Below are 24,503 nucleotides of genomic sequence, written 5' to 3'. Positions count from 1 at the left end.
AACAATTTCAAAAATCTTTTTGATGTGCACAGAAAAATAAGCATCATATGGGTTGATGATTCCTTTTCATCAGATTCTTTTCAAGTCACGGGGGAGCACAAAGTGAAGTTCTATCTCCTCTTTTCACCTAGATGTAAGTGTCTTAGTACTTGTAGGAACTCATAGGAGATATCAGGGACAAAATTGATTTCTGTCGTTTTCACGGAAGTGTTTTCCCTGGGGAAAGGATAGAGAAAGGATAGAAAAAGAGAGAAGAAAAGGTTCCACCGAGATTTGAACTCGGATCGCTGGATTCAGAGTCCAGAGTGCTAACCATTACACCATGGAACCACTTGTGAAGGAGTGTTTCCCACAATTACTTAATGATGACCTAATGCTAGGTTATAGAAATTCTATTGAAAGCATTTAGTTTAGTTTGTCCAAGTCAACTGTTCTCGGTGTACAAACCTGGGGCGGGGGGGAGGGGAGGTCTATTTATTTACTTCACCAATACATTAACCTATAAAGTCTTTTTCTCCCCATCAATTAACTCAGAAACTTGGTAGTCCTGGGCTTTGCTTTCTTTATTAAAAAGAGTGAGTAATTGTTACATGTTTATACAGGTGTATGTCAGAACTAGACTGAACATCTTATACTCTGTGATTTAAGGCTTAAAAACTACGTGAAGTGGATGTTTTTCATCCCCAGTACCTGGAAAAACTGAGGTTTGGAGAACTCATTTCCTTTATCTTCAACTCTGCTGGATTTTAGTCAAGTGATTGGTTTCTCCACATTGATTATTTAGTTATCAGGCCTAAAGATAACTAAAGAAAACAACCTTTAATATGTTGATTCCAGGGAATTCACAAAATTATTGAAGACTTTTTGCCCCAGTCTAAAAATCTTCTGCATTTAGACTTCTCTTTTGTATCATATAACCCAGTAGTAAGAATTAGGAAACAAATCAGTAAAGTGAAAAAGATGCTAAAAAAGAAAAAAAAACTTCTTTAAATTGAAGCTACATGATTCATTAACCTCAATGTTGTAAATTAGGAGGCACAGGTGCTCCCACACATGAAGCTGAAATTCTAGTAAAACCAGTTCCCAATATCTCTATCAGAGTGGTTATGAGATGTGGGTTTTTGAAGATGCAGTTTTTGGAGGCTATGGAGTCAGCCATCTCTCACTCAGACTGAGGGCATGGAACTAGGCTCGTTCTTAAGCAAACAGTGATTAGAACCTCTGCTGTATCTTTTCCTCAACCCTTACCCAGAGTTTCTCATGTGAAAAAAAAATATGTATGTATATATTTGAATTATATTTTTCTCATTTCTTTTGAGGAAGGAAACTTGTTAAAGTATGTCAAAGTGACAGTATTTCTCTTAATTCCCAATGGATAGTCTAAAGCCTCTATAAATTAAACTCAGAATTTACAGTTCCAGAAGTTACAGTTGTTCACTTGGAGGCAGTACTTGGTACATAGTATTTCCAAGTCATAGCTACTATACTAACCAGGCTCTAACCAGAATTTCTTGCTTCTAGAACATCAAAAGATGGAGGAAAAAAAACCTTTGGATTTGAAGGAAATAAAGGAGAAACTTATTATTTCACAATTATAGGGAATATTTTATCACAACATATCTCTTTGAAAAGTAATAAAAAACATAAATGAAAAATAAACATAACACAAAATAATGCAATTCACATAACATGCGAAGCTGCCATTATATGCAATTAGCAATTAGCCACTAATTTACTCCTACAGAAACTTTAAGGAAAGAAATAATGAATCAGAGCAGATATTAAGGAAATTGAAACTAAATACAAATTAGAGACTACCCACAAAGCTGACTAAATGACAATCTCCATCTTTTTTTATTTTTTAATTATGATACAATATACAAAACATAAAAGTTATCATTTTAACCATACAATTCAATGGCATTAAATACATTGCATCATTGTGCAACCATCAGTACTGCCTATTACCAGAAGTTTTTACTTCCTCCCAAACTGAAACTCTGTACCCATTATTAACCAATAAGTTCCCATTTCCCTTGCATCTTTAGTAAAAATACTCTCAGGTTTTTGTATGGAGATTGATTAAAAATATCATAAAAGTGAAAAAGGACAAAGCAGCCCAAATCATCTTAAAGATGGAGAGTAAATTTAGAAGACTGACTTTATTGAAAATAAAGACATAAAGGTAATATGTCAAGAAAATATGAAAATGTACAAGGAAAGACAGTATCACTAAATAGAATCTAGACTTAGATCTCCACACTTAATATCCTTGCTTTATGAGAATGGGAGCACTGCAGAAATATTGTGAAGAAAGTCTTTGCATATATTGTGGGTATATATAAGGGAACAATGATAACATGACTATTCACGAGGAAAAACAATAAATTTACCTATCTTACATTATCCGCAAAGCCGAGTCCAGCTCTTCTGTAGATCTGACTGTAAAAGTAAGCAAGCAAACAAAATAAAGTTCTAGAATACAACATAGAGGAAAGTCTTCATGACTTTAACCCAGAGAAATAGTATTTAAACTTGACATTAAAAGCATTAGCTATAAACAGCAATCCATTTTATCTAGTTCTTGAACTCCTTCTGTTATGAGAATTTTTCTTATATTTCTTGATAAAATTCTCCTCCAATTTTTCTTTTTTTGGAATTCACGGTAATCAGATGATATCGAATCTTTTGAATTGGTCAATTTTCTTTTCATTACTATTTATCATCTTTGATGTTTTAAAACATTTTTTGAAGTCATCCTGGTCATAAAGTTATGTTCCAAATCTTCTGTTAAATATTTTTTTCTGCTATAATATTCTTTATTTCCAAGAGATCTTGGTCTCTTATCATTTTTAAAAAAGTATCTAACGCCCTATTTCCAGGAGAGATAGAATAAGTATGTTTTACTTTTTTTCTCCCATTCAATACAGCTAGAAAGTATGGACAGAATGTGTGAGGCACCTATTTGAAGACTCAACACAAAAGAGCAACAGGAATATGGGAAGAGAACACCAGCATTACTCTTATTTTCTCTACTACACATAAATCGATAGATTTAATGTAACCGCTATCAAAATCCCAGGAAGATTTTTTGAAGAGAGTTACAATCTGATCCTAAAATCTATATGGATGAGGCAAAGGAACTGGAATGACTAAATCAATGCTGAAAAAGAAAGATAAATTGAAAAATCACACTACTTGATTTTAAAACGTATTATGAACTTCAGTAATCAGGATAGGGTGGTAGTGGCTGAAAGATAAACATATAGATCCATTTATCAGAATGGAGAGTCCAGAAATGAACTTACATAAACATGGCTAATTGGTTTTTAATAAAAGTGCAAAAAAATCAATGAAGAAATTGTTGATCTTTCAACAAATGACATTGGGACAATGGGATATCGCTATGCAAAGGATGGTAAGAAGAGAAAGGGGAAGGGAAAAAAAGAGGAAGGTAGGTAGGATGAGTAAAAGAAGGAAAAAAGAAAGGAATAAAAAATGGAAGCAAGGAAGAAAATAAGTCCTGACATAAAGCTTATAATTTATACCAAAATTAGCTAAAAATTAATGAGCGATATAAATGTAAGCATAAAACTATAAAACTTTTAGAAGAAAACATAGCAGAAAATCAACATGACCTTGGGTTGAGTTCTTAGATATGGCACTTTTCATAAAAGAAAAAAATCAGTTTGGACTTTATCAACTGCAAAATACATTTGCTCTGCAAAAAATACTGTTAAAACAATGAAAAGAAGAAACTAAAAACTTGAAGAAAATATTTGCAAATCATATACCTGACAAAGGATTTGTATCTAGAATATATATGAAATCCTCAAAACTCATCAACAAGAAAACAACCCAATTAAAAATGGGCAAAAGGCATAGACACTTTAACAAAGAACATATAAGAAAGCAAACACATAAAAAGATGTTTGACATCACCAATCAATATGAGATGCAAATTAAAATCAGGAGATATCAGTGTAAACTTGTTAAAATAGTTAAGATTAAAATTACCAACAATATCAATGGCAGGTGAGTAGGACCAATTAGAATTTTCATTCATTGCTAGTGAGAATGAAAAATAATGTGAACATTGTAGAAGATGGATTGATAGTTTCTTATAAAGGTACACCTTCTATGTGACCCAGCAATCCCACTCCTAGGAATCTATCCAAGAAAAATTAAAACGTATGTTTATTTAAAAAAAAAAAACCTGTACACTCATGTTTGTAGCTGTTTTTATTTTCATAATTGGCAAAAACTGGAAACAACACAAATGCCTTTTGCTGAGTGGGGGAATAAACTGTGGTACATTCATATAATAGAATTATGTTCAATAGTAAAAACTCCTGAAACTTTGTTATGTGCAACAACTTCGGCAAATTTCAAGGCATTATGGTAAGTGAAAGAAGCTAATCTCAAAAGGTTACATACTCTATGAAGCAACCTCTATGACACTCTCAAAAAGGCCAAACTATGGTTGATTATAAAAGAACAGCGCTAAAGAGATTTACAGTTTGATGGAACTTGTCGTATCCTGATGTGGTAGTGGTTACACGAATGTTTTTAAAAAGTCAAATTTACTTCATAGTACATTTTAAAAATAAACTAAAAATAGTTTTCCTTCTCTAGTATACACTAAATATGCTCAATGCCAAATGTTTGTTGTTGCTGCTGTTAACAACTTACTTTGGGCAAGGTTTGGAGGAAAGTAAACCAAAGATCTTTCCTTGGGCATTGCATATTACTGAGGAAGGAAGATGATTACGGTTCTAGTTAAAACAACTTCCTAAGTTCCTGAGGCATTTCACATTGTTTTATTTGGGCAACCCAGGAGGGCTGTAGAATTTATAGAAGAAACAGGTACAGGACAGTCGGGTTAGGGAAGGGAGAATGGTAAACGCTGTCATAAAACTTCGGACGTAGTCGGCAGGATTCGAACCTGCGCGGGGAAACCCCAATGGATTTCTAGTCCATCGCCTTAACCACTCGGCCACGACTACAGCAGCTGTTGTCGTTGTTTACTAATAAAGGGAAATCGTTTCCACTGCTGGGCTGTCCAATGTAGAAGTTGGTAATCCTCGATACATAAAAACACTAAGACGAAGCTATTTACCCTATATGTATCTTTATTTTCAACGAAATGTGGATCAATTCATCAACTAGCTCCTGCTTCCCTCGGGGACAAATTTGCCTCTGCTGGGTGCTGAAGTTCTCAAAAGTGTAACCAAATTTACCTCGGAGGTTGAGTCAGACCTTAATCCTAGTGTCACAGCTGGATGGCACCTTCTGCCACAACTCCCAGGAGTTCAGTCTCCTCGCTGAATGAGACTGCGCTTAATGGATTTCAGGGAAGGATATGTTCCCGCCGATTTGTGTTTAAGTTGGAGGGAGAAAAATAAAACGATGCTGAAAACCTCTCCCCACTTTGTGTACCCAGGCTCCTAAATTTACACCTATTATTCATTTCAAGGTGTTTGGGAAAGTGCTTTGCAAATGTCTCCGTCATACCCGTTCGGAAGAAGCTGGCTCATCATCTTTCTCTCATAAACCACAAAATCTCTAAAACCAGAATCAACCCTATTGATGTAGCTGAATTTAGTCTATTACTTACATGTTTCTACCTGTCCTTTGAGGTTTGGGCTGCCAGTTTAATGCCACGAAACAACTCACTGGGTCCTTAAACAATTGCTTGAGTAAACGCAGAGGAGCCCAATTAATTCCTATTCCCTCCCCCACTTGTATTTGCATGTCTGAGGCTGCTTGGAGGCGACTTGCGGCTCCAGCTCAACTTTCCGCAGCCTCCGTATACATAAACGTGAACGGATACGAGTAGCTGGAGAATAAACTCTCCTTAAGGAAGCTCAAATCTCACTATCCTGATAGGTTCTTGATTTGCAAGCAATGAGTTCTTAACTAGCGAAAGGGCTTGGATGAGCCAGGGCATTGCCAAACCTAATGTTTGCAGACGTTCCACACATCAGACATCTCACACCCACTATTATCTCACTTTAGCACAAGTGGACAGTGGCGCGCTTATCACACATTTTCATAAGAGTTCAGCTATTGTGGAAGGGACCTGAAGAGTAGAGCATGTGAAATCCTTTGAGCTTTCTTTGTGGAGGCCTGAACCCTTCTAGCTACAATTTTATTGCTAACCGTGCCAGCTTCTTAGTTTCTCCCGGATGGTTCCTCCCAGTTTACTTACCAAAACTGAGCTCTTTAGACACACATACACCATCCTTTCTCCAGGATTATGCATTTATATTTGGGTAGGCTCAGAAAATTGGCCTTAAAGAGTGAACTTTTGCCAAGGAGGGACATGGAAACAAGGAATAGTTTCACTAAATAACAACATGAGGAAGGGATATCTGGAAATTTAAACGTTTTGCATCTTCGAACATTTAATTTTCCAACAACAGCATAAAATTTTAGGATATTGGACTGGTTGGTAAGTTTTAAATAATACCAAAGTTTGAATTTAGAGTGAAGAATTTTTTATTCAAGTGAGAGAACATGGATCTACTGCCAGGAGAGTTTGAGAATAAAGGTGTAGAAGTGGTATCCATGTGACTATGGATATCCTCTCAAAATGCTTCCCGTGCTCAAAGGGAAGACAAGGATCACTGATCATTGATGATGTTTTCATGAACAAAGGTGACTCTAATGTCTATGTGTGCCAAGTCTATTGGGAAAAACAAACTTGGTTCTCAAAAACACTCAGTGTCTCTCAGTTAATTATCACAGCAGTCTGTAGGAAGCAAGTCAATTTTCTGAGCCTACCTACAAATAACATCCTTTCCTTTGAACAAGGATGGCTGAGAATTTACTACTAGTGGGGTCCTATTAAGTGCATCCTCCATGTGGAAGGTACTACCAATAAGACAGAAGTGGACCAATAGCACAGTTTATAGGCCCAGGAATAAAGAATAAAGAATTACTGTTTCACACCCCTTTTCTCACCTGTCTAGGGTATGAGACAACTGGGTTTTTTGGAAACCAAATTAGTTCATCCAGGATGGACAGCAAAATTTGAAATAGTGGAAGATTATCTTATTTTTGCAGATAAATAAATGATAGTTAACACTGGATCTTGGATGATGCATCAAATTGTTTGAATTTCACATAATATACTTTGGGAAAATCACCAAATAATTTTGAGAATGTGCGTACATAATCATAATCAGAATGTCAATGACAGAAATGGCCTAGAGGACTTTACAATAAAAATAATGTTTAGGTCAATGTGTGGGCTACTGACACCAAGTGGATCAAAGAACAGATAGCATCTTTGCATCAAATTTATAAACATGTTTTCAGATGAAATTTTGATATCACTAAGCAAAGGGGTTTTGCATAAGTAACAAAGAGACTTGACACAGAATCTGTGTTAGAGGACTGAGGAGCTCTCAGGGAGTCCTGCCAACCAAATGCAGGTCCGTAGTTAGTATCATAAAGCAGGAAGAAGGGGTTAAAAATTACTTATCAAGAATCAGTAATAAAAAGGAAAATGGAGAAAACAGCAGACAATGTCTTCAACTTGTTTTGGCAAAACCACAAACTTTAAGCAAGTCCTCACTTCTGACGTCAAGAAACCTTTTGGAATCTGGAGAATCTTTACTATATCCTTTTGGCCTGGTATTGTCTCACATCACAAATTCACTCTTCCTGGAGGCCAGCCTTCTGGCTTCCTGTACTGTACACAGCTCACATACCATTCTCATGACTCTTTAGGTCTCTTAGACAGAAAACAAGTTTATGTTAAAGGTCAGGATATGTAGAAAACAGCTTAAGCAAAAACAACTTCATATGGGGGATCAAGGCACAATTTCCCCTACAACTAAAATAAGAAGGAATAAATATTACAAAAGAATATTTCATTTTATCACTAGTTTTTGAGCTTGTTACAGATATCTATCTTGTCAAGTTGCTTGAGGTAACAAACTACTCTGTAGCCTAAGGCATCTTATCCTTTGTTAAGGAGTCCTTGCAACTTATATTTTCTGACTGCCAAGATAAAATTAATGACAAATACACGTTTACTGCTTTCCATCAGCCAACAGCCATCTCCAATCACCATGCTTCGACTCTCTCCTGCATTCTAATGATATTTTATGTGATCTACAGAATCAAATATTACAGACAAAACAAAACAAACAAAATGCTACTCTTTGATTGTTGTCCACATAGAAAACTGATAGTCTGTACTAAATGATTTACAATTAGTGTTTAAATGCTTGGGTTCTCACCAATAAAAAATAAAAGTATTGGAAGCCATTAAGTAGGGAGAGTTCTATGTTCCGGAATGGAAAGTGAATAGTAAATGAAAATCGCTTTTTCACCAAGGTATGAAGTAAAAAAAGAAATCACTACTCAGGAGTGTTTACCAGGTGGTTACTTGGGCAAACAGATGTCTCCTAATTCTTTCTCCTGTATACCTCATATTGTATGTCACACAATATACTATATCACTTTCCATTTACTTCCCATCTTTTTCCTTCCACCAGCAAGAAAATTAAAGAAGAGAAAGTATAAGAGGGAAGTCCAGAAGGTGGAGAACCAGCTTTGGGGGCGAGGAGGAGGGAAGAGCGTTTCCAAAGGAGTGTGAATTAACGCTCAGTATGCCTGCCATCTGGGGCCAGGTAAAACGCTGCCGGGGGGGATTGTAGGAGGAGCCGCAAGCCTTTCTCAAGGGCGCCCTTTCCATTTAACTTTATTCTTAAATTAACTTTACAGGGAAAGAAGACGTAACACCCCAGTAAACTTGCTGCAAACGGTGACAGCAGCCAGTAGCCAGCAAGATCTATCTACCATCTTCTCGTTCCCTAGGTTCCCAGAAGTTCCTCCAAGGAACCAAGCCAATGTGGTCAGTGGTCAGTGGACAAAGCCAGCGCTGGGAAGGCGCCCAAGACTGGGAGGAGGGAGGTCGAGGAGTGGGAGACCGGCGTGAACCGAAACCAGCTCTCAATACTGTTCTTCCAGGCTCCAGAGCTGCAGAAACTTTTTCACGCAGCTCAACCTCCAACTCCACTTGAAACTCGCTATTTTGCTTTTCGTTTTTGCAGTTTATTTATTTATTTATTTATTTTTATTGTTAAATCAGCTGTGTACATTAATGCGATCATGGGGCACCATACACTGGTTTCATAGACCGTTTGGCACATTTTCATCACTCTGGTTAACATAGCCTTCCTGGCATTTTCTTAGTTATTGTGCAGAGTTTAGAGTTGGCGGATTTGCTTTTCTTTCTTCGTTCCCGTGCAAAGTTTAGAATAAATTACTTTATTCTGGATGCTACATGAAGTTGAGAGGTCTTCTGGCCACAGAAGTCCCTTTCTCTTACTGCTTATTTAAGCAAGTGTCTGAGGACCGTTGCATGACCTTAAGGTTCCCGACGATGCGATTCTGTTCTCCGCGGGAGGCGTCGGTTTTAACGCTACTTTCTGTCACGGTCATGTCTGTTTCTGTCATATTGCACCAAACCATCTTTTGGTTGTGATCCCCTGAGATTTCTTCTCTCCAGTCCACAACTCTTCTCCTGTTGCTCAGATCACAACTTGCTCTCCTGTTCCGCGTGGTCAGACTTGGACTCTCCCGCGTTGGAGCTTCACCTTCAACAACTTCATCTCTTCCTGTCCGTAAAGACAAAACCCACTTAACCTACCTTCAACACTGGAGCGAGTGCAGCCGGATCACACTTTTTCACATAAAGCAGGAAAACAAAGGAAAAGGCATTTCTACATGTCAGCCCAAACAATCGCCAAACGACAACTCCCGAGTTAGAAACACGGGAAGTTCCAAAGCTACGTGGATGCATTTTAAAACCTCAGCCTTCTCCTCCGAGAGAGAAGGCAACAGTGGATTTGCGTCACAAAAGGTCATCCTTTGCTCGGTGAACCCTTTGGCAAAACAAACAAGGAACTTTCTTTAAAAACATCGCAGATGGAAACAAGAAGGGCTCTTCGGAAGAGATAACTGGACTGGAGCCAGAGGAAAGGGATTTAAAAGGCTTGGTCATGTGCTAACAAACATCTTAGAACGTCACATGTTTAGAAGTTTCTCAAATTCCATTTTTTGAAATCAACAGTCCTGAGCGTGGAATTGGAGAGGCCAGATTACATGTGAATTTTGATCCTTGGTCAAACTATTCTTTATCTCAAGGAGAGGAGTGAAAATAGTCATTGGAAGGCTCAGAAACTCCCCCTATCGGGGACTTTGTATCCCTTATATTGTCTTATTTTGTGGGTCTTAAAATTTGTGACTGGAGCAGATTAGGTTCTCAGGAAACATAACCCAAGTAAATAATCAACAATCTTAGGATGAAAACCATGTCATGAGCTGGCTCTGTGGTGCAATGGATAGCGCATTGGACTTCTAGTGCAGATGGAAAGAGATTCAAAGGTTGTGGGTTTGAGTCCCATCAGAGATGCAGGTGCTTTTGCCATGTGAGTGGACACCCCTCACCAGTAAATTTCTCTGTTCTTATAATATATTAATTGGACTGGACATTTTCTCCAGACTTCAAATCCCATGGTCCTATGATTTTCACTGCCATTGATTTCTGATTTCTGGTCTTAATGTCTGAGAAACTTCTTCAGAAATGTTCCCATGTGCATCTAGAATAGCTAGATGGCCAACTGAAAGAGAAAGAGAATGAACTCGGTAAAGTTGAATACTTAAAATGAATGCCATGGCCAAGCACGGTAGCTCATGCCTGTAATCCTAGCCCTCTGGGAGGCCGAGGGGTGGTGGATTGCTTAAGCTCAGGAGTTGGAGACCAGATTGGGCAAGAGCAAGACCCCATTTCTACTAAAGATAGAAAAAACTAGTGGAGCATTGTAGCAGGCACCTGTAGTCCCAACTACCGGGGAAGCTGAGGTAAGAGGATCGCTAGAGCCCAAGAGTTGAGGTTGCTGTGAGCTATGATGCCATGACACTCTACCCAGGGTGATAAAGTGAGACTCTGTCTCAAAAGGAAAAAAAATTAAATTAAATGAATGCCAGTAACTTTTCCTTCGTTATGAATAACAACTTTCTCAGATGGATTAACTTACAGTTTTTCCTGCCTTTGCATGAGGTTTGCTGGTAGGCATTCTAAACTGTGCCTGTAAGAACTTGGCACGATTAACTTGAAAACTCCCCAGTTTTCTAACCAGTGAAACTCAAGTCCTCTCATCCTCTGCTCTTCCCAGAAATATTATACATATATTATACATTAGTACATAATTATTATGACATATTTTCTGGAAGCTACATACATATATAATATGTTTGTATATATACACATAGATACACATAGATATATATCTCCACTCTTCTTTTCTGTGTGGTGATATCACTTAACATATGTATTGCAATTTTATTCTTTATATAAATTGTGTGATAGTCCATAGCATGAGTTGTGCCACTTCACATCTTAAATCCAGATTGTCTGGCATCAAGAGATCTAGCCCACCTTCATTGGAGGCCCCTGAAAATCTTTTTTGCTTGACAAGGGAGAGAAACAGGGGTAAGATGGATGGATCATAGACCCACTGTATTCCTGGCATGCTGACATGTGACATAAGGAGAGGACTGGTCAACCTCTGCATTTGCTTGCTGAGAAAAATAAATCCTCCAATAAAGCTTATTTCTGAAACCATGCCATTTAACAAGTAGATTTTTCCCCTCTTCAGCTTACACAACAATTTGACAATGATTTACCCTTTCATTATGATTAGCTGGTGTAATGATTAACCATATATAGAATATTTATTGTCCACTGTGAACTCCTTTTAGAATATAAACCACATGTCTAGTCAGGTCAGTTAATGAATTGGGGTGTGATAAATTTACAGCCTCTGACCCCTGTTTATTCCTGAATAGACTTCTTAGTAAATTCCACTGTCTTATTCTAGCTGCAATGCCATCTTTGTCATGTATTAAATTTATATATACGTGTAGATGATTTCTGAACTCTCTATTCCATAGGTTTTATTCATCTATCCTTGCACTGACAATGCTTGCTCTGAATATCGTAAGACATCTTTATAATGTCGTGATACTTTGGTAAGTGCTGTTATCTTTTCCTTTTTCAAAATTCTCTTGACTGAATAATGTCAGAGCTCACCTTTTCTGTGTTCCTTCTCTCAGGGATCACATTCTTGCATTGCCTGTTTTTAGATGTCTGTTTTCATATTGGTTCATATTTTTTTGGCTCATATATTGGTTCATATATTTTTTTGGTTCATATATTTTTTTTGGTTCATATATTGGTTCATTTTTTTGGTTCATATATTGGTTCATATATTTTTTTGGTTCATATATTGATTCATATATTGGTTTATATATTTTTTTTCTGGTTTCTAATTTTTTAATAGCCAAAGGACAATTCCCCTGGCAATTTATCTTTTATGGGTGGAAGGAAAATTTTCATTAAAAAGGATGAAGAGAGGGCGGTGCCTGTGGCTCAACGGAGTAGGGCACCAGCCCCATATGCCAGAGGTGGCGGGTTCAAACCCAGCCCCAGCCAAAAAAAAAGGATGAAGAGATTGTAAAATATTTTGAACATCCGTTAGTATTTTTGTTAAATTTTTAGATTGCTTCATCTAGAAATGAGTCTACATAAGTACTATCTTAATTGACTAATTTTTAAATCTATATAGTCTATTCTCTATCATTCTTCATAGGAAACCATTCTAATATGTTAAATGCTTATACTTTTTATAATTGTGTTTTCTAAAAGATAGTATTTTGTGCATGTCTTTTTTTTTTTTTGAGACAGAGTCTCACTATGTTGCCCTTGTTAGAGTGCTATGGCAACACTGCTCACAGCAACCTCAAACTCTTGGGCTTAAGCGATTCTCTTGCCTCAACCTCCCAAGTAGCTGGGACTTCAGGTATCCGCCACGAGGCCCAGCTATTTTTTGGTCATAGTTGTCATTGCTGTTTGGCAGGCCCGAGCTGGGTTTGAACCCACCAGTTCCAGTGTATGTGGCCGGCGCCCTAGCTGCTGAGCTACAGGCCCTGAGCCTTATGCATGTCTTATTTTATATTATATAAATTATATGTTGTATAACTGTCATTCCATTTCTGATTTTTTTCATAATCATTATTATTTTATTTAGATGTTCTTTAAATGTTGAGCAATACCTCATGGTATACATCTGTGGTAGTTAATTTTATGTGCCACTTTGAGTGGGCTACAAGGTACTCAGACTATTATTAGTGGGTGTTTCTAGATGAGATTAGCACTTGAATTGGTGGGCTAAGTAGATAGCCCTTCCCAATGTGGCTGGGCACCATCCATTCTATTAAATGCCTGGGGTAGACCAAAAGGAGGAGAAGGGAAGAGTTTTCCCTTTTTTTCCCTGATTCACTGCTTGAGCTGGGACATCTAATCATTTTGTCATTTTTGTTATTCATAAATCGATTTATTGAAAAGAATAGTACCACATTAAGAGTGAAATCGAGATCAAGGTTTGGATTTTAACACCACGAAGGAAATTGGCTCTGTTTCTTAGAAAAAGATTGACTCATGCAAAACTCCCTCATATATTGCATTTCTATGATCCCAACAAAATGCCATCTTAGTACTTGCCAAGCAGGTACCTCTGACAAACATATTAAAACACATCCCTTCAGGAACATGTGTGCATTTTTTCCTGGATATATATTCCAAACAACATAATAGTTAGATAATATGTTATGCAGATTTAGTAATTGGGTAGATTAGTACCAGATTGCTATCCAAAATCAACACAGCATTTTCAACAAAATTGAGTATCCACAGAAACTTGACTATTTCTGCCATTATCAAGATTAGCAATCTAATCTAAGGTGGCATCACATTGCATTTGCATCTCCATATCACTGATAACTTTGAGGACTTCATGATTGTTATGGTTAATTTTTTGTATAAACTCTTGTAAACTGTAAACTGTTCATCTCTTTTGCTTGCTTCCTAATTGAATCTACCACTTTTTATCAAAAGTTCACAGAAAGTGTTTGTGTATTAATTCCTTGTCAATCTCAAATAACCTTTTGTGATCTAATAACATTATTTTAATTTTCAGATCCATGAGAATCCCAAAGCCTACTGTGCGAATGATAAACTATTAACCTGAAGATTAAACATCTTCTGTAGTCCCAGCTACTCGGCAGGCTGAGGCAAGAGAATCGCCTAAGCCCAAGAGCTGGAGGTTGCCATGAGCTGTGACACCACAGCACTCTACTGAGGGCAATAGAGTGAGACTCTGTCTCAAAAAAAAGTTAAGCACAGATATGTGACATGACGGAAACCAAAGACATTGCCTACGTGTGAAGCTGGGAAATCTATATTCTTTTTTCTATCTCTCTCTCTCTCAGTCTTCTGTATCATCACTGCCTATTTTGCCTTTTATATGCTAGAACATTCAGCCATTCATAATTACAAATTAGTACATGAGACTCACTTCTCCAGCTCAGAGTTGGTACAGTTCCTGAATGTGCTCTTCCTCCTGGTGGCTCATGATGTGTAAACTCTTCACACAGAAGCATGGGAAGAATTCCTTCAGATGCACATGTATAAAAGGGTGAAGAAAAAAATCCAGGAGATAAAAATTATCTTTCTTTAAGCTGCTTTTGGGCTAATTTTCACCTATCTCACTGGAATAAAATTCAATTTGACCAGTTTAGTTTAATATATTCAGATGAGCTCTGTTCAACAAACTATGTTGCTTATATGCCATATTTGTTGAGTAAATATGGCATATCGTTTTGCCAAATAGATTCATATAAGAAGGCTTAGGGTCTCTCTGTTGGATGCTGGACCTAAATCTTTAGATATGATAGCAAGAAACAAGAAAATATGATACTAGGAGAGCAAGAATCAGAAATCCCAATATCAGAGAGAATTGTCTCTGATAAACAATTCTGTCTCGGGGCGGCTCCTGTGGCTCAGCGAGTAAGGCGCCGGCCCCATATGCCGAGGGTGGCGGGTTCAAACCCAGCCCCGGCCAAACTGCAACCAAAAAAAATAGCCAGGCGTTGCGGCGGGTGCCTGTAGTCCCAGCTGCTCGGGAGGCTGAGGCAAGAGAATCGCTTAAGCCCAGGAGCTGGAGGTTGCTGTGAGCTGTGTGATGCCACGGCACTCTACCAAGGGCCATAAAGTGAGACTCTGTCTCTACAAAAAAAAAAAAAAAAAAAAAAAAACAATTCTGTCTCTGTAGACTTTGTTATCATCCTAGTCCAGAAACCAAGGATCAAGTTACACTTGAAATCCTATGGGTGGAAAAGTAGATTCTGCCACTCTCAAAGTCAAGGGTGTCATTTTCATATCTTTAAGTGACTACATGCAGTACTTAGAGCTGTCACTGGAGCCCAGGGCTTATGAATAACAACTTTTTTAAGTAGGTGAAAATGAGTCAGTGGATAGACAGATTGTGTTGATACTAATGAGAATTCAATAAGGCCTAAATAGAAATGGAAATGTGCATGGCACATTCCCTGGGTTACAAAGGTAAATAGTCACAGAAGGCATCCACAAGGAATCTGGTATGTTACAATGTAAAAAATATATATATAATAAAATATATATATATTCAGAGCTTTTGTTCAGTTTCTAGGAGATGATAGTAATAATTTCAAGGTTCTGGGCATACTGATTTCATGTATTCCTTAGGAACCAAAATTCTGAGTAAAAGTGACAGATTTATAGAAGAGGCTTTCTTCCTAGAAGAAGGTCACTGTGCAGTGTAAGGTAACTGGATGTGAGCCCAGCTGTGAAAGTGTGACCTTGGTTTCTGGACTAGGATGATAACAAAGTCTACACTTCTGTGGCTGAAAATAGGAGAACAGCAGAATGCCAGGAATCTACTGAGAAGGGCAGAAGCCCTGCAAAATCAAGTTAAGGATGACTCCAGGAAGAGTCTAGTCAGACTGAGTTTGGAAAAGACAAAGCTTCTCAAAGCTCTGAAATTTTAGTCTAGTTTCACCAAAAGCCCTCACCACTCCAAATTATTTTTTCCTTCACATACTTGAGGAATCGGTGCCTTGTATTTGTTTTTAAATGGCTTTGCCCAATTTCTCCGTTTCACTATTCCTATTTTGGAATAATGGACTACCATTTAAAACTTTACCCTCTCTCATCTTTATAGCATTTTGTCTCTAAGAATTTTTACTTCAGAACAAGGCAAATTCATTAAAAATGAAACAGATTAAAATTATGCATTTGAAAATCAAGAGCTGAATATAGCTGGCCTGACACCTAGTCACAAGGGAAGGAGACCAAAATTGGCTCTGGTATTGACAGTATACAAAGACTTTGATGAAAGAATAGTAAGTTTGGAATCTGGTAGCTAAAAGATTAGGAATAATCCAGAAGATCAAGGGAATATAACATCTTCACAGACTCCAGGAAGGCACCAAAAATGTCTGAACAAATTTTAGTGACCACTATTGCTTGTCAGGGGAGGAGTTTCTCTGGAAGAGTGGAGAAATGAGAAAGTTCATCTGTGAGCACAAAAACTAAAACTGAGGTAACTGGCTCTGCCTGAAAAAGATCCTGTGAAAAGTTTTTAAATGGCTTTGCCCAATTTCTCCATTTCACTATTCCCACTTTGGAACAATGGACTACCACTGACTTAAAAAAAAAAAAAAAATCACGGAGTGCTTTCTTTGGCCACACACGTTCTAAAAGTGGAATGATACATCCCAGCACTGTGGAAGGCTGAGGAGGGATAACTGCTTGAGCTCAGGGGTTCAAGACTTACCTGAGCAAGAGTGAGACCCCGAATCCTAAAAAAATGAAAAACCCAGCTGAACGCTGCTTTGAGTGCCTGTAATACCATCAGCTTCCGGAGGCTGAGGCAGCGGGACGCCCACAGCCCGGGTGTGAGGTTGCAGTGAGCTAAGATGCCTTTGTACTCTGCTCAGGCCACAGGGTGGGACTCTGTCTCAACAACAATAACAACAAAGAAAAAGAAAAAGCAAGGAAATAAAATAAAAACAAAAATAGAATGATACAGAGAAGATTAGCACGCTCCTGTGCAAGGATGACATACAAATTTGTGAAGCCTTCCGTATTTTTAGGACAGGATGTTGAAAAAGAAAAACTAAAGTCCTGTTAGGGACTTTAAATAAATCAGGAGCAAAAAAAAAAAAATTCATACAGAACTATAAAGTGGCTACCTTGGGCTCTATCATCCATAGATGATACCACTCATAGACTAAGTGGTCAAAACACTACGAAATGTTTTTTTAAGTTTCCTGTATCAAATAAAGTGGACACTTCAGTGTCTTTAAAATACCTAAACAAACAAAACAAACAGTAAAATAAAACTTTATTGTAAATGGAAATTAATGAAATAAATCACTTTATATATTTCCTTCCATATATTATTGATTTTGTCTCCAAAGTTCAGTGTGTTTTGTAAACAAATTATGATTTTTTTCCTTAATCAATCTGATAATTTTTCTCTTTTAGCTTTGATTTTTTTTTTATTTTTACAGCTAATGTACTTGTTAATAGGATTGAATTAAATTGTGCCATCTTGCTATTGTTTTCCATTTGTGACTTTTGATCCTTGCCCCCTTATTTTTCCTTTCCTATCTTTTTTTTTTTTTTTTGGTCAATTCCCTCAACTTCTGGTTACTCTGGCTTCTGTGATATCCAGCCTCTTATGAGGTAGGTAATATTTTCTCCTACTTGAGTTTAATCTACAAACTAAATGAAATGACAAGTGGTCCCAGGGAGAAAAGTTGTATAATGTGGGCATAACAAAGTGTGGCTCCTTCTATTTTCTTCCAGTTTTTGTTACCCTCTAGAAGTTTTTAAATAGTTTAAAAATTTTCAGCATTTATAATTATTTTCAACAGGAAGCTTAGTTCAATACAAGTGATTCTATCATTGCTAAAAATTGTAAGTCCTATAAATAGATTTTTATTACTGATTAAAATGTGAACATCCATATGATCCCCAGGTTGGGTAATATAGAACATTATTACACCCTGTAATGACATTTTTTTTTAGAGATTTTTTTTTTTTTTTTTGCAGTTTTTGGCCGGGGCTGGGTTTGACCCACCACCTCCTGCCTATGGGGCCAGCGCCCTACTCCTTTGAGCCACAGGTGCCACCCTTTAGAGATGTTTTTTATGTTGCCCAGGCTGGATTGCAGTGGCTATTCAAAGGAGGAATCTTAGTTCACTACAGAAGATCAAAATTGGCTCTGGTGTTGTTATGTGAACAAAGACTTTGATGAAGGATTATAAGTTTGAACTCTAGTGGCTAAAAGATTAATAATAACCTAACCTGAAACTCCTGGGCTCAAGGGAACCTCCTGCCTCAGCCTCACGAGAAGCTGGAACAATAGGTATGTGCCACTATGTGTGACTCTAATTTTATATGACAAATTGCGCCATGGGATGCCCAGATATCTGGTTAAACATTATTTCAGAGTATATCTGTGAGGGTGTTTCCAGAGAGATTAGCATTTGAACTGGGGGACTGAGTGAAGCAGATGACTCTCCTAATGTGGACAGCTATCATCCAAGCTGGTGAGGCCTAAAGGGAACAAAAAGACAGAGGTAGATTGAATTAGCTTCTTTGCCTATTTGAACTGGGACACCAATCTTCTCCCATGCTTGGGGATTTTGATATGTGTACATATATACATATATATATACACACATATATATGTATAAACATGTGATACATATATATGTATATTTTTATTAGTGCTGTTTCTCTGGAGAATTCCAATGAATACACATCCTTGATCCTTGAAATACTTGAATCCTGTGTCTTTTCCCAATACAATTCTCCCTCCCATAGAAGCAATAACTATTTTTTTAGTTTTTTTTTTTAATTTCAGAATATTTTGGTTGCATGGATTGCTTTTGTACTACTTAAGTCGAAGTTACAAAAGTGCCCACTACCCAGATAGTGTACATTATATCATTTAGGTATGATTTCATCCATTCCTTCCTCCCCCACTTCTAAATCTGCTTGATTTCTATTAAATTTTATTTCCATTTGTACATGTGAGTGTTGATCTCTTAGTTCCAATTTAACAGTGAGTACATGTGGTGTCTGTTTTTCCATTCTTGTGATATCTTATTTGGAAGAATGGTCTCCTGTTCCATCCAGTTTGTTGCAAAAGATATTGATTCATGTTTTATAGCTGAGTAGTACTTAATGGTATACATATATCACATTTTATTAATCTACTCATGAACTGATATAATAACTGTTTTGACTCACATGTTAATTATACCCTTATTATCTTTATGATTTTGATAATTCAGTATGTATTCAAACCATTATAAATAATCTTGCCTGTGCTTATGATAGTCTTCATTTTGGTCAATATTATAGTTACATTATTTGTTTATATGTTGCACTACCGTAGTTTGATAGTTTATATTCTATCCCATTATTTATTCACTCTATATATTCAGTATATATGGTGGGGACATAGAGGATGTGTATTAGTTACTAGTTATTGAAATAAATGTTTCCAAAATCTCAATGGCTTGGCACAAAGCAAAATAAGAATAATTTCTTCTTCACACAAAGGCCAATTCAGACAATATGGCTTTGTTCGAGAGTCCTTCATATAGTGACACACGCATCCAGGCTTTTTCTATTTCCTATATCCTTTATCTCATAGTGCTTTACTGTTATGCATAATTTTTCAAAAGCTTGGGAAAAACATACTATATGCAGAAGTTTCTTGCCTTCCAAGTTTTCCATATCACTGTCATGCATGTGCTATTGGCCAGAACCAATTTTATAACCCAAAATGACCACAAAGGAATCTGAAAACTGTGGAAGCTTGTATGGATATTGGTGAGCACTTGAATTCATTTTAATCTTCAAGTATTTTAAATAATAGCACTCTGTTGCTTTCCAAAGCAGTTGTCTTCATTTATATTTGTACTACAAGGTGTGTGATCTGTTGTTCTAAATTTTTGGTAGCAATTTGTTTTGACAGAAATTTTTCTCATATAATTGGTATACAATTATATGTTGTGATTTTTAATTCATCTGTTAATTTTCTATTTGGATTTCATTTTCTTTGAAGTACTTGTATAATATTTTGTATATTTTTCTATTTGGTTGTTCTGTTTTTCTTACTAATACTCAGTAGTTAAAAATATAATTATCCATAGTCCTTTGTCAGTTGTCTATATTGTAGTTATATTTTCCCTTTCTCCAGCAACTTCTTACAGTATCTTGACAAAAATAAATAAAAAAAAAATTAGGTAGTTTTCTATATTATTTTAATAATACTTAGAAAATTTTGTGCCCTGTTAAAGTAAATGTCATTTGCCAAGTTCAGCAACTTATTTTGTTTATATTTTCTCCAAAAACATATATATATGTATATATATATCTTTCACAATTTGTTTTTAATTTTTCTTTGTAAGATGAGCTGTTGAAACATTTGAGATGATAATGGCTATATATTCATACTTAACCCTCTGGACATTGAACATCCAAGCATTGCATCATAGATAATTATTTTTAAAAATATAACTGTGTTTGTAGTACTTTTTAAAGCTATGAATCATGTGTATTCAAAGTAATCAAGAAAATAGACTTTAATGCAACTTGAGAAGTACCCAAAATCATATATGGAATTATTAAATTAATATTTTTAAAACTTGATTATATTTTTAGAACTTTCTTAAATATTTAGGACCCTAGAAAAATTTTTTATGATGCAAGTACAACATCCTTCATTGGGGCAACATATATTTTATTTTAAGATGTATCATAAATGTTATATCCAAAGTGGTTCTACAAAAAAAAAAGGAACTTGGTTACAAAATCTAAATCACATGAAAAGTCATCAAGTATTATTTTAGTGGAGATAGAAATTTCATTTTCTGGGTACAGCGTGACAGGGAGATTTGAAATTTGTACTTAATAGCTAAAAAGTTACTTAGTGATTGAGTCTGATTACCTAGGAAAACTAATTTTTTATTACAAGGAATTGTACCAAAGAAGTTGAATGGCATCCAAAGAAAAGTGAGTACAAATTCAAGATTTTGTTTCATTGCATATTTTAACTAAATTATGGGCAAATTGTATTCAAATACTGTACTCAGACCAAGACATTAGTCAAGCTGCAGACCTCATAGGTTTCATAGTTGAGAGATAGAGTGTCAAAAATCCAAAACCTGAAACTAGCAAAAAGAAAATAACATACTTTAGAAAATAAATAATAATAGTGCACACTGTAAGCATGTCAATCTGTTGCCTTCACTACTTTCTTTCATAAATCTTAGACAGAAGCTACTTACTTTATAGTCATAAATTTGGTTCAATAGATTTGAGGGAAAGCTGTCTCCACAGCTTCAGATCAGTTGCTGGGATGATTCTAGTGATTTAACAATAGGATTTAAAACTCTATATGGTGTTTTAGAGGATGTTTGTAGGATAATATTTAGAAATAAACATATCCTACATCAAGCACACAAAGTAAATTCAATGTGAGTTAAAATGACTTGCTTTTATTCCAGAGGCTTAAGGGACCTGGGCCCCCCTGGAACACACACAGAGTTGGCTTGCCTGGAGTTAAAAATTCCACAAGCCCATTCTCTGAAGCTGTGCACCCCGTGAAGCCTGAGATCAAAGGTCATGCCACCCCTCTCAGAGATATGGGCCAGAGGGTTGACGTATGTTAAAACCTATTGTCAGAGGTCTATAGGTACTCTGCCCTGAAGGAAGGACACAGTCATTACTTTATACTGAGTAAACTGAGTGAATGCTTGAAGATATTCTTCTATTAACTCTGTTCCCCTGTGACTACTTTCTTCTTTGTGATCTTTCTTTAGATATCTGCTCAGAAATTAGTCAATGTTTAGAAAAAGAGGTTTACTACAAAGGTGATTGTATTCATATGATAACAAAATATTTCCTTTCAAGTTAATTTCAGATAGGTAAAATAAGATAATGATGAAACTAATAGATAATAGATTAAGTGTGTATATGACTAGAAAAGTATAAAGTCAAAACCTGGAATAAAGATTTTTGCTACACGCCATCTCATTTTGTGTAGTCTGTTTCTTAATTTAATAATTACGGGAGCGAGTTTACACCCATGGCAAAGCTGCTGTTCGTTTGCATCTCCAGTCACGCAACAATATTCTAGAAACATTTCTTATACCTATTGAATATTAAACTGTGTATATCTCTTGCAATATTTAGCTTTGCTCTTCTGTAATAAGGTAGAGACTGGGACTAAAGGCAATATTTTCAGATTTGTAAAGTATTCAGGTATTAGTTCAAGGTAGATAGAAGAAGAATCTTCTAAATATCTTCAGATCTAATCTTCAACTCCTTTCCTTGTCCAAAGAGGTTGATCTCACCTCTAAGACCAAGAATAACACTTTAGGCTAAGATGGTTCAAGAATTTCTGAAAGTTTGGTAGGCTTAAATTTGAGATTTTCATTTATCCATTCTATGTTGTCTGAAGACCAAATATGATACATATGGATGGTGAAGAGTTTGAGTAAGCAATAATATCTTATAAATCTCCTTATTAACAATTCTGGGTTATTGAGTTTACATCACCAGAGAGGTAATACATACAAGTTTCACTAGTTGGGAAAAATGAGTCAAGCAACAATTTTTGATATTGTTAAAACTGTGACTTTTTGACAAAAGAAAGCTTTGATACATTCTAAAAATTGTCACATGATGACCAACTATATTTATATTCTATTTTTGAATGCAGTTAAATAAAATTCATTCGTAGGGGATTCCACCTGTGGCTCAGTGGGTAGTGCACTGACCCCATATACAGAGGGTGGCGGGTTCAAATCCGGCCCCAGCCAAACTGCAACAAAAATATAGCAGGGCGTTGTGGCGGGCATCTTTAGTCCCAGCTACTCAGGAGGCTGAGGCAAGAGAATCGCCAAAGCCCAGGAGTTGGAGGTTGCTGTGAACTGTGATGACACGACACTCTATCGAGGGCGATAAAGTGAGACTCTGTCTCTAAAAGAAAAAAAAATTCATTTATAGGGTATAAGGAGATCTTGAGACTATGGCTCCAAAATCTTTATAATCTTAAGAAGGTTAGTATCTTGTTCGAAGGTCAGATAAGCACTAAAAATATCTTTGGCTTTAACTTGAACATTTTCTGGTTTAGGATTGGTCAATCTGGCTTAAGTATAGCTCCAACTAATGCATTATGTTAATCAGCACTAGCAGAATGAAAGACAGTGGCATCCTCCCTTGTGGTATAACACATCTTCTAAGGTGTAATAAAGATTACCCTGTAAGTAAGAACATATGAGCAGTGGACAGTGAAGACCAGTAAACAAATAATAATGGATGTTGCAGAACCATCCTGCTTTATACCAATGAATCTTTTTTTTTTTTTTTTTACGAATGAGGCAATTTATTAACCCAGCATCATTTGTTCTAATGCTTCTTGTTGGCAGCCACCACCTGTCCGGCAATTCTGTCCAGATCTCTCTGTCCCTGAGGTGTCAATTTGCAGCCCCCATCTTGGTCCTTTTCCACCATTTTCAGCCCCACCAGGGCTTGGAGGACCCGGTGGGCCACACTCTTGGAGCCGCAGCTGAAGTGGCTGGGCATGACGCCATTTCTCTGACGCCCCCCATAGATCTTGGTAATGGAGCCAACCCCAGCACTGCCCCGGAGGTACAGGTGCCATGCTGTGGAAGCAGCTCGTGTGTAGAACCAGTTCTCATCGTAGGGAGCAAGCTCCTTATGCTTAGCCAAGTTGACTGTGTCTACCCATTTGGGTACTTTCAGCTTCCCGGACTTTTTGAGGAAGGCTGCCAGAGCTCTGATGAACTCCTGCTGGTTAACGTCTTTTACAGTAACTCCAGGCATCGTGTGGCCTCTGCACTGCCAGCCAGGGGAAAGGGCTTTTTTTTTTTTTTGTAGAGACAGAGTCTCACTTTATCGCCCTCGGTAGAGCACCATGGCATCACACAGCTCACAGCAACCTCCAACTCCTGGGCTGAAGCGATTCTCTTGCCTCTATACCAAAGAATCTTAAAAAAGACTTAGAAACTGAGAGCACTATGTACTGGAAGCTAAATGAAAACATAAAATAAAGCAAATTGACTGAAATTTGAGAAGCAGTTAGATATGTAAACTTTCTGCACCTATATACTAATAGGTGTTAAGCAGTGAATGCAGACGATTCTCTTGCCTCAGCCTACTGAGTAGCTGGGACTACAGGTGCCCACCACAACGCCCTGCTATATTTTTGTTGCAGTTTGGCTGGGGCCGGGTTTGAACCCACCACCCTCTGTATATGGGGCCAATGCACTACCCACTGAGCCACAGGCGGAATCCCCTATGAATGAATTTTATTTAACTGCATTCATTGGAAGGTTTACTCTCCAAAGGAAGTGAAGTAGAGGTGTTGGATGGGGTTAGACTGGTACAACTGAAGATACAAGTACCATATGAGAACAGGAGAAATTAAGCACTCAAACTTATGAAAATGGTGAAGGCTAAAATATTCAGCTCCCCCACCCCCACCCCTTGCCCT

The 24,503-nt window shown here is 37.0% G+C and overlaps 1 protein-coding gene, 2 non-coding genes and 1 pseudogene across 3 annotated transcripts; 1 reads left to right on the top strand and 3 right to left on the bottom strand.

Annotated features, from left to right (window-relative positions):
• Nucleotides 1-258: 258 nt before the first annotated feature.
• TRNAQ-CUG (transfer RNA glutamine (anticodon CUG)) lies at nt 259-330 on the bottom strand. The gene has a single exon. It is a non-coding gene; the product is annotated as a tRNA-Gln (tRNA).
• A 4,594-nt stretch (nt 331-4,924) lies between these two features.
• TRNAS-AGA (transfer RNA serine (anticodon AGA)) lies at nt 4,925-5,006 on the bottom strand. Its single transcript has one exon. It is a non-coding gene; the product is annotated as a tRNA-Ser (tRNA).
• Nucleotides 5,007-16,957: 11,951 nt separating this feature from the next.
• Nucleotides 16,958-17,050, top strand: LOC128595105 (uncharacterized; annotated as a pseudogene).
• Nucleotides 17,051-23,341: 6,291 nt separating this feature from the next.
• LOC128594291 (40S ribosomal protein S19-like) lies at nt 23,342-23,863 on the bottom strand. The gene has a single exon (XM_053602973.1). It carries the CDS (start codon nt 23,831-23,833, stop codon nt 23,396-23,398), a length of 438 nt encoding a protein of 145 aa, XP_053458948.1. The 5' UTR covers nt 23,834-23,863; the 3' UTR covers nt 23,342-23,395.
• Nucleotides 23,864-24,503: the final 640 nt, after the last annotated feature.

Source organism: Nycticebus coucang, chromosome 9 (assembly GCF_027406575.1).
Source record: "Nycticebus coucang isolate mNycCou1 chromosome 9, mNycCou1.pri, whole genome shotgun sequence".
Classification (NCBI taxonomy): Eukaryota; Metazoa; Chordata; class Mammalia; order Primates; family Lorisidae; genus Nycticebus; species Nycticebus coucang.
Note: the sequence above shows the minus strand (reverse complement) of the source record. Positions and strands in the feature narration are given on the sequence as shown.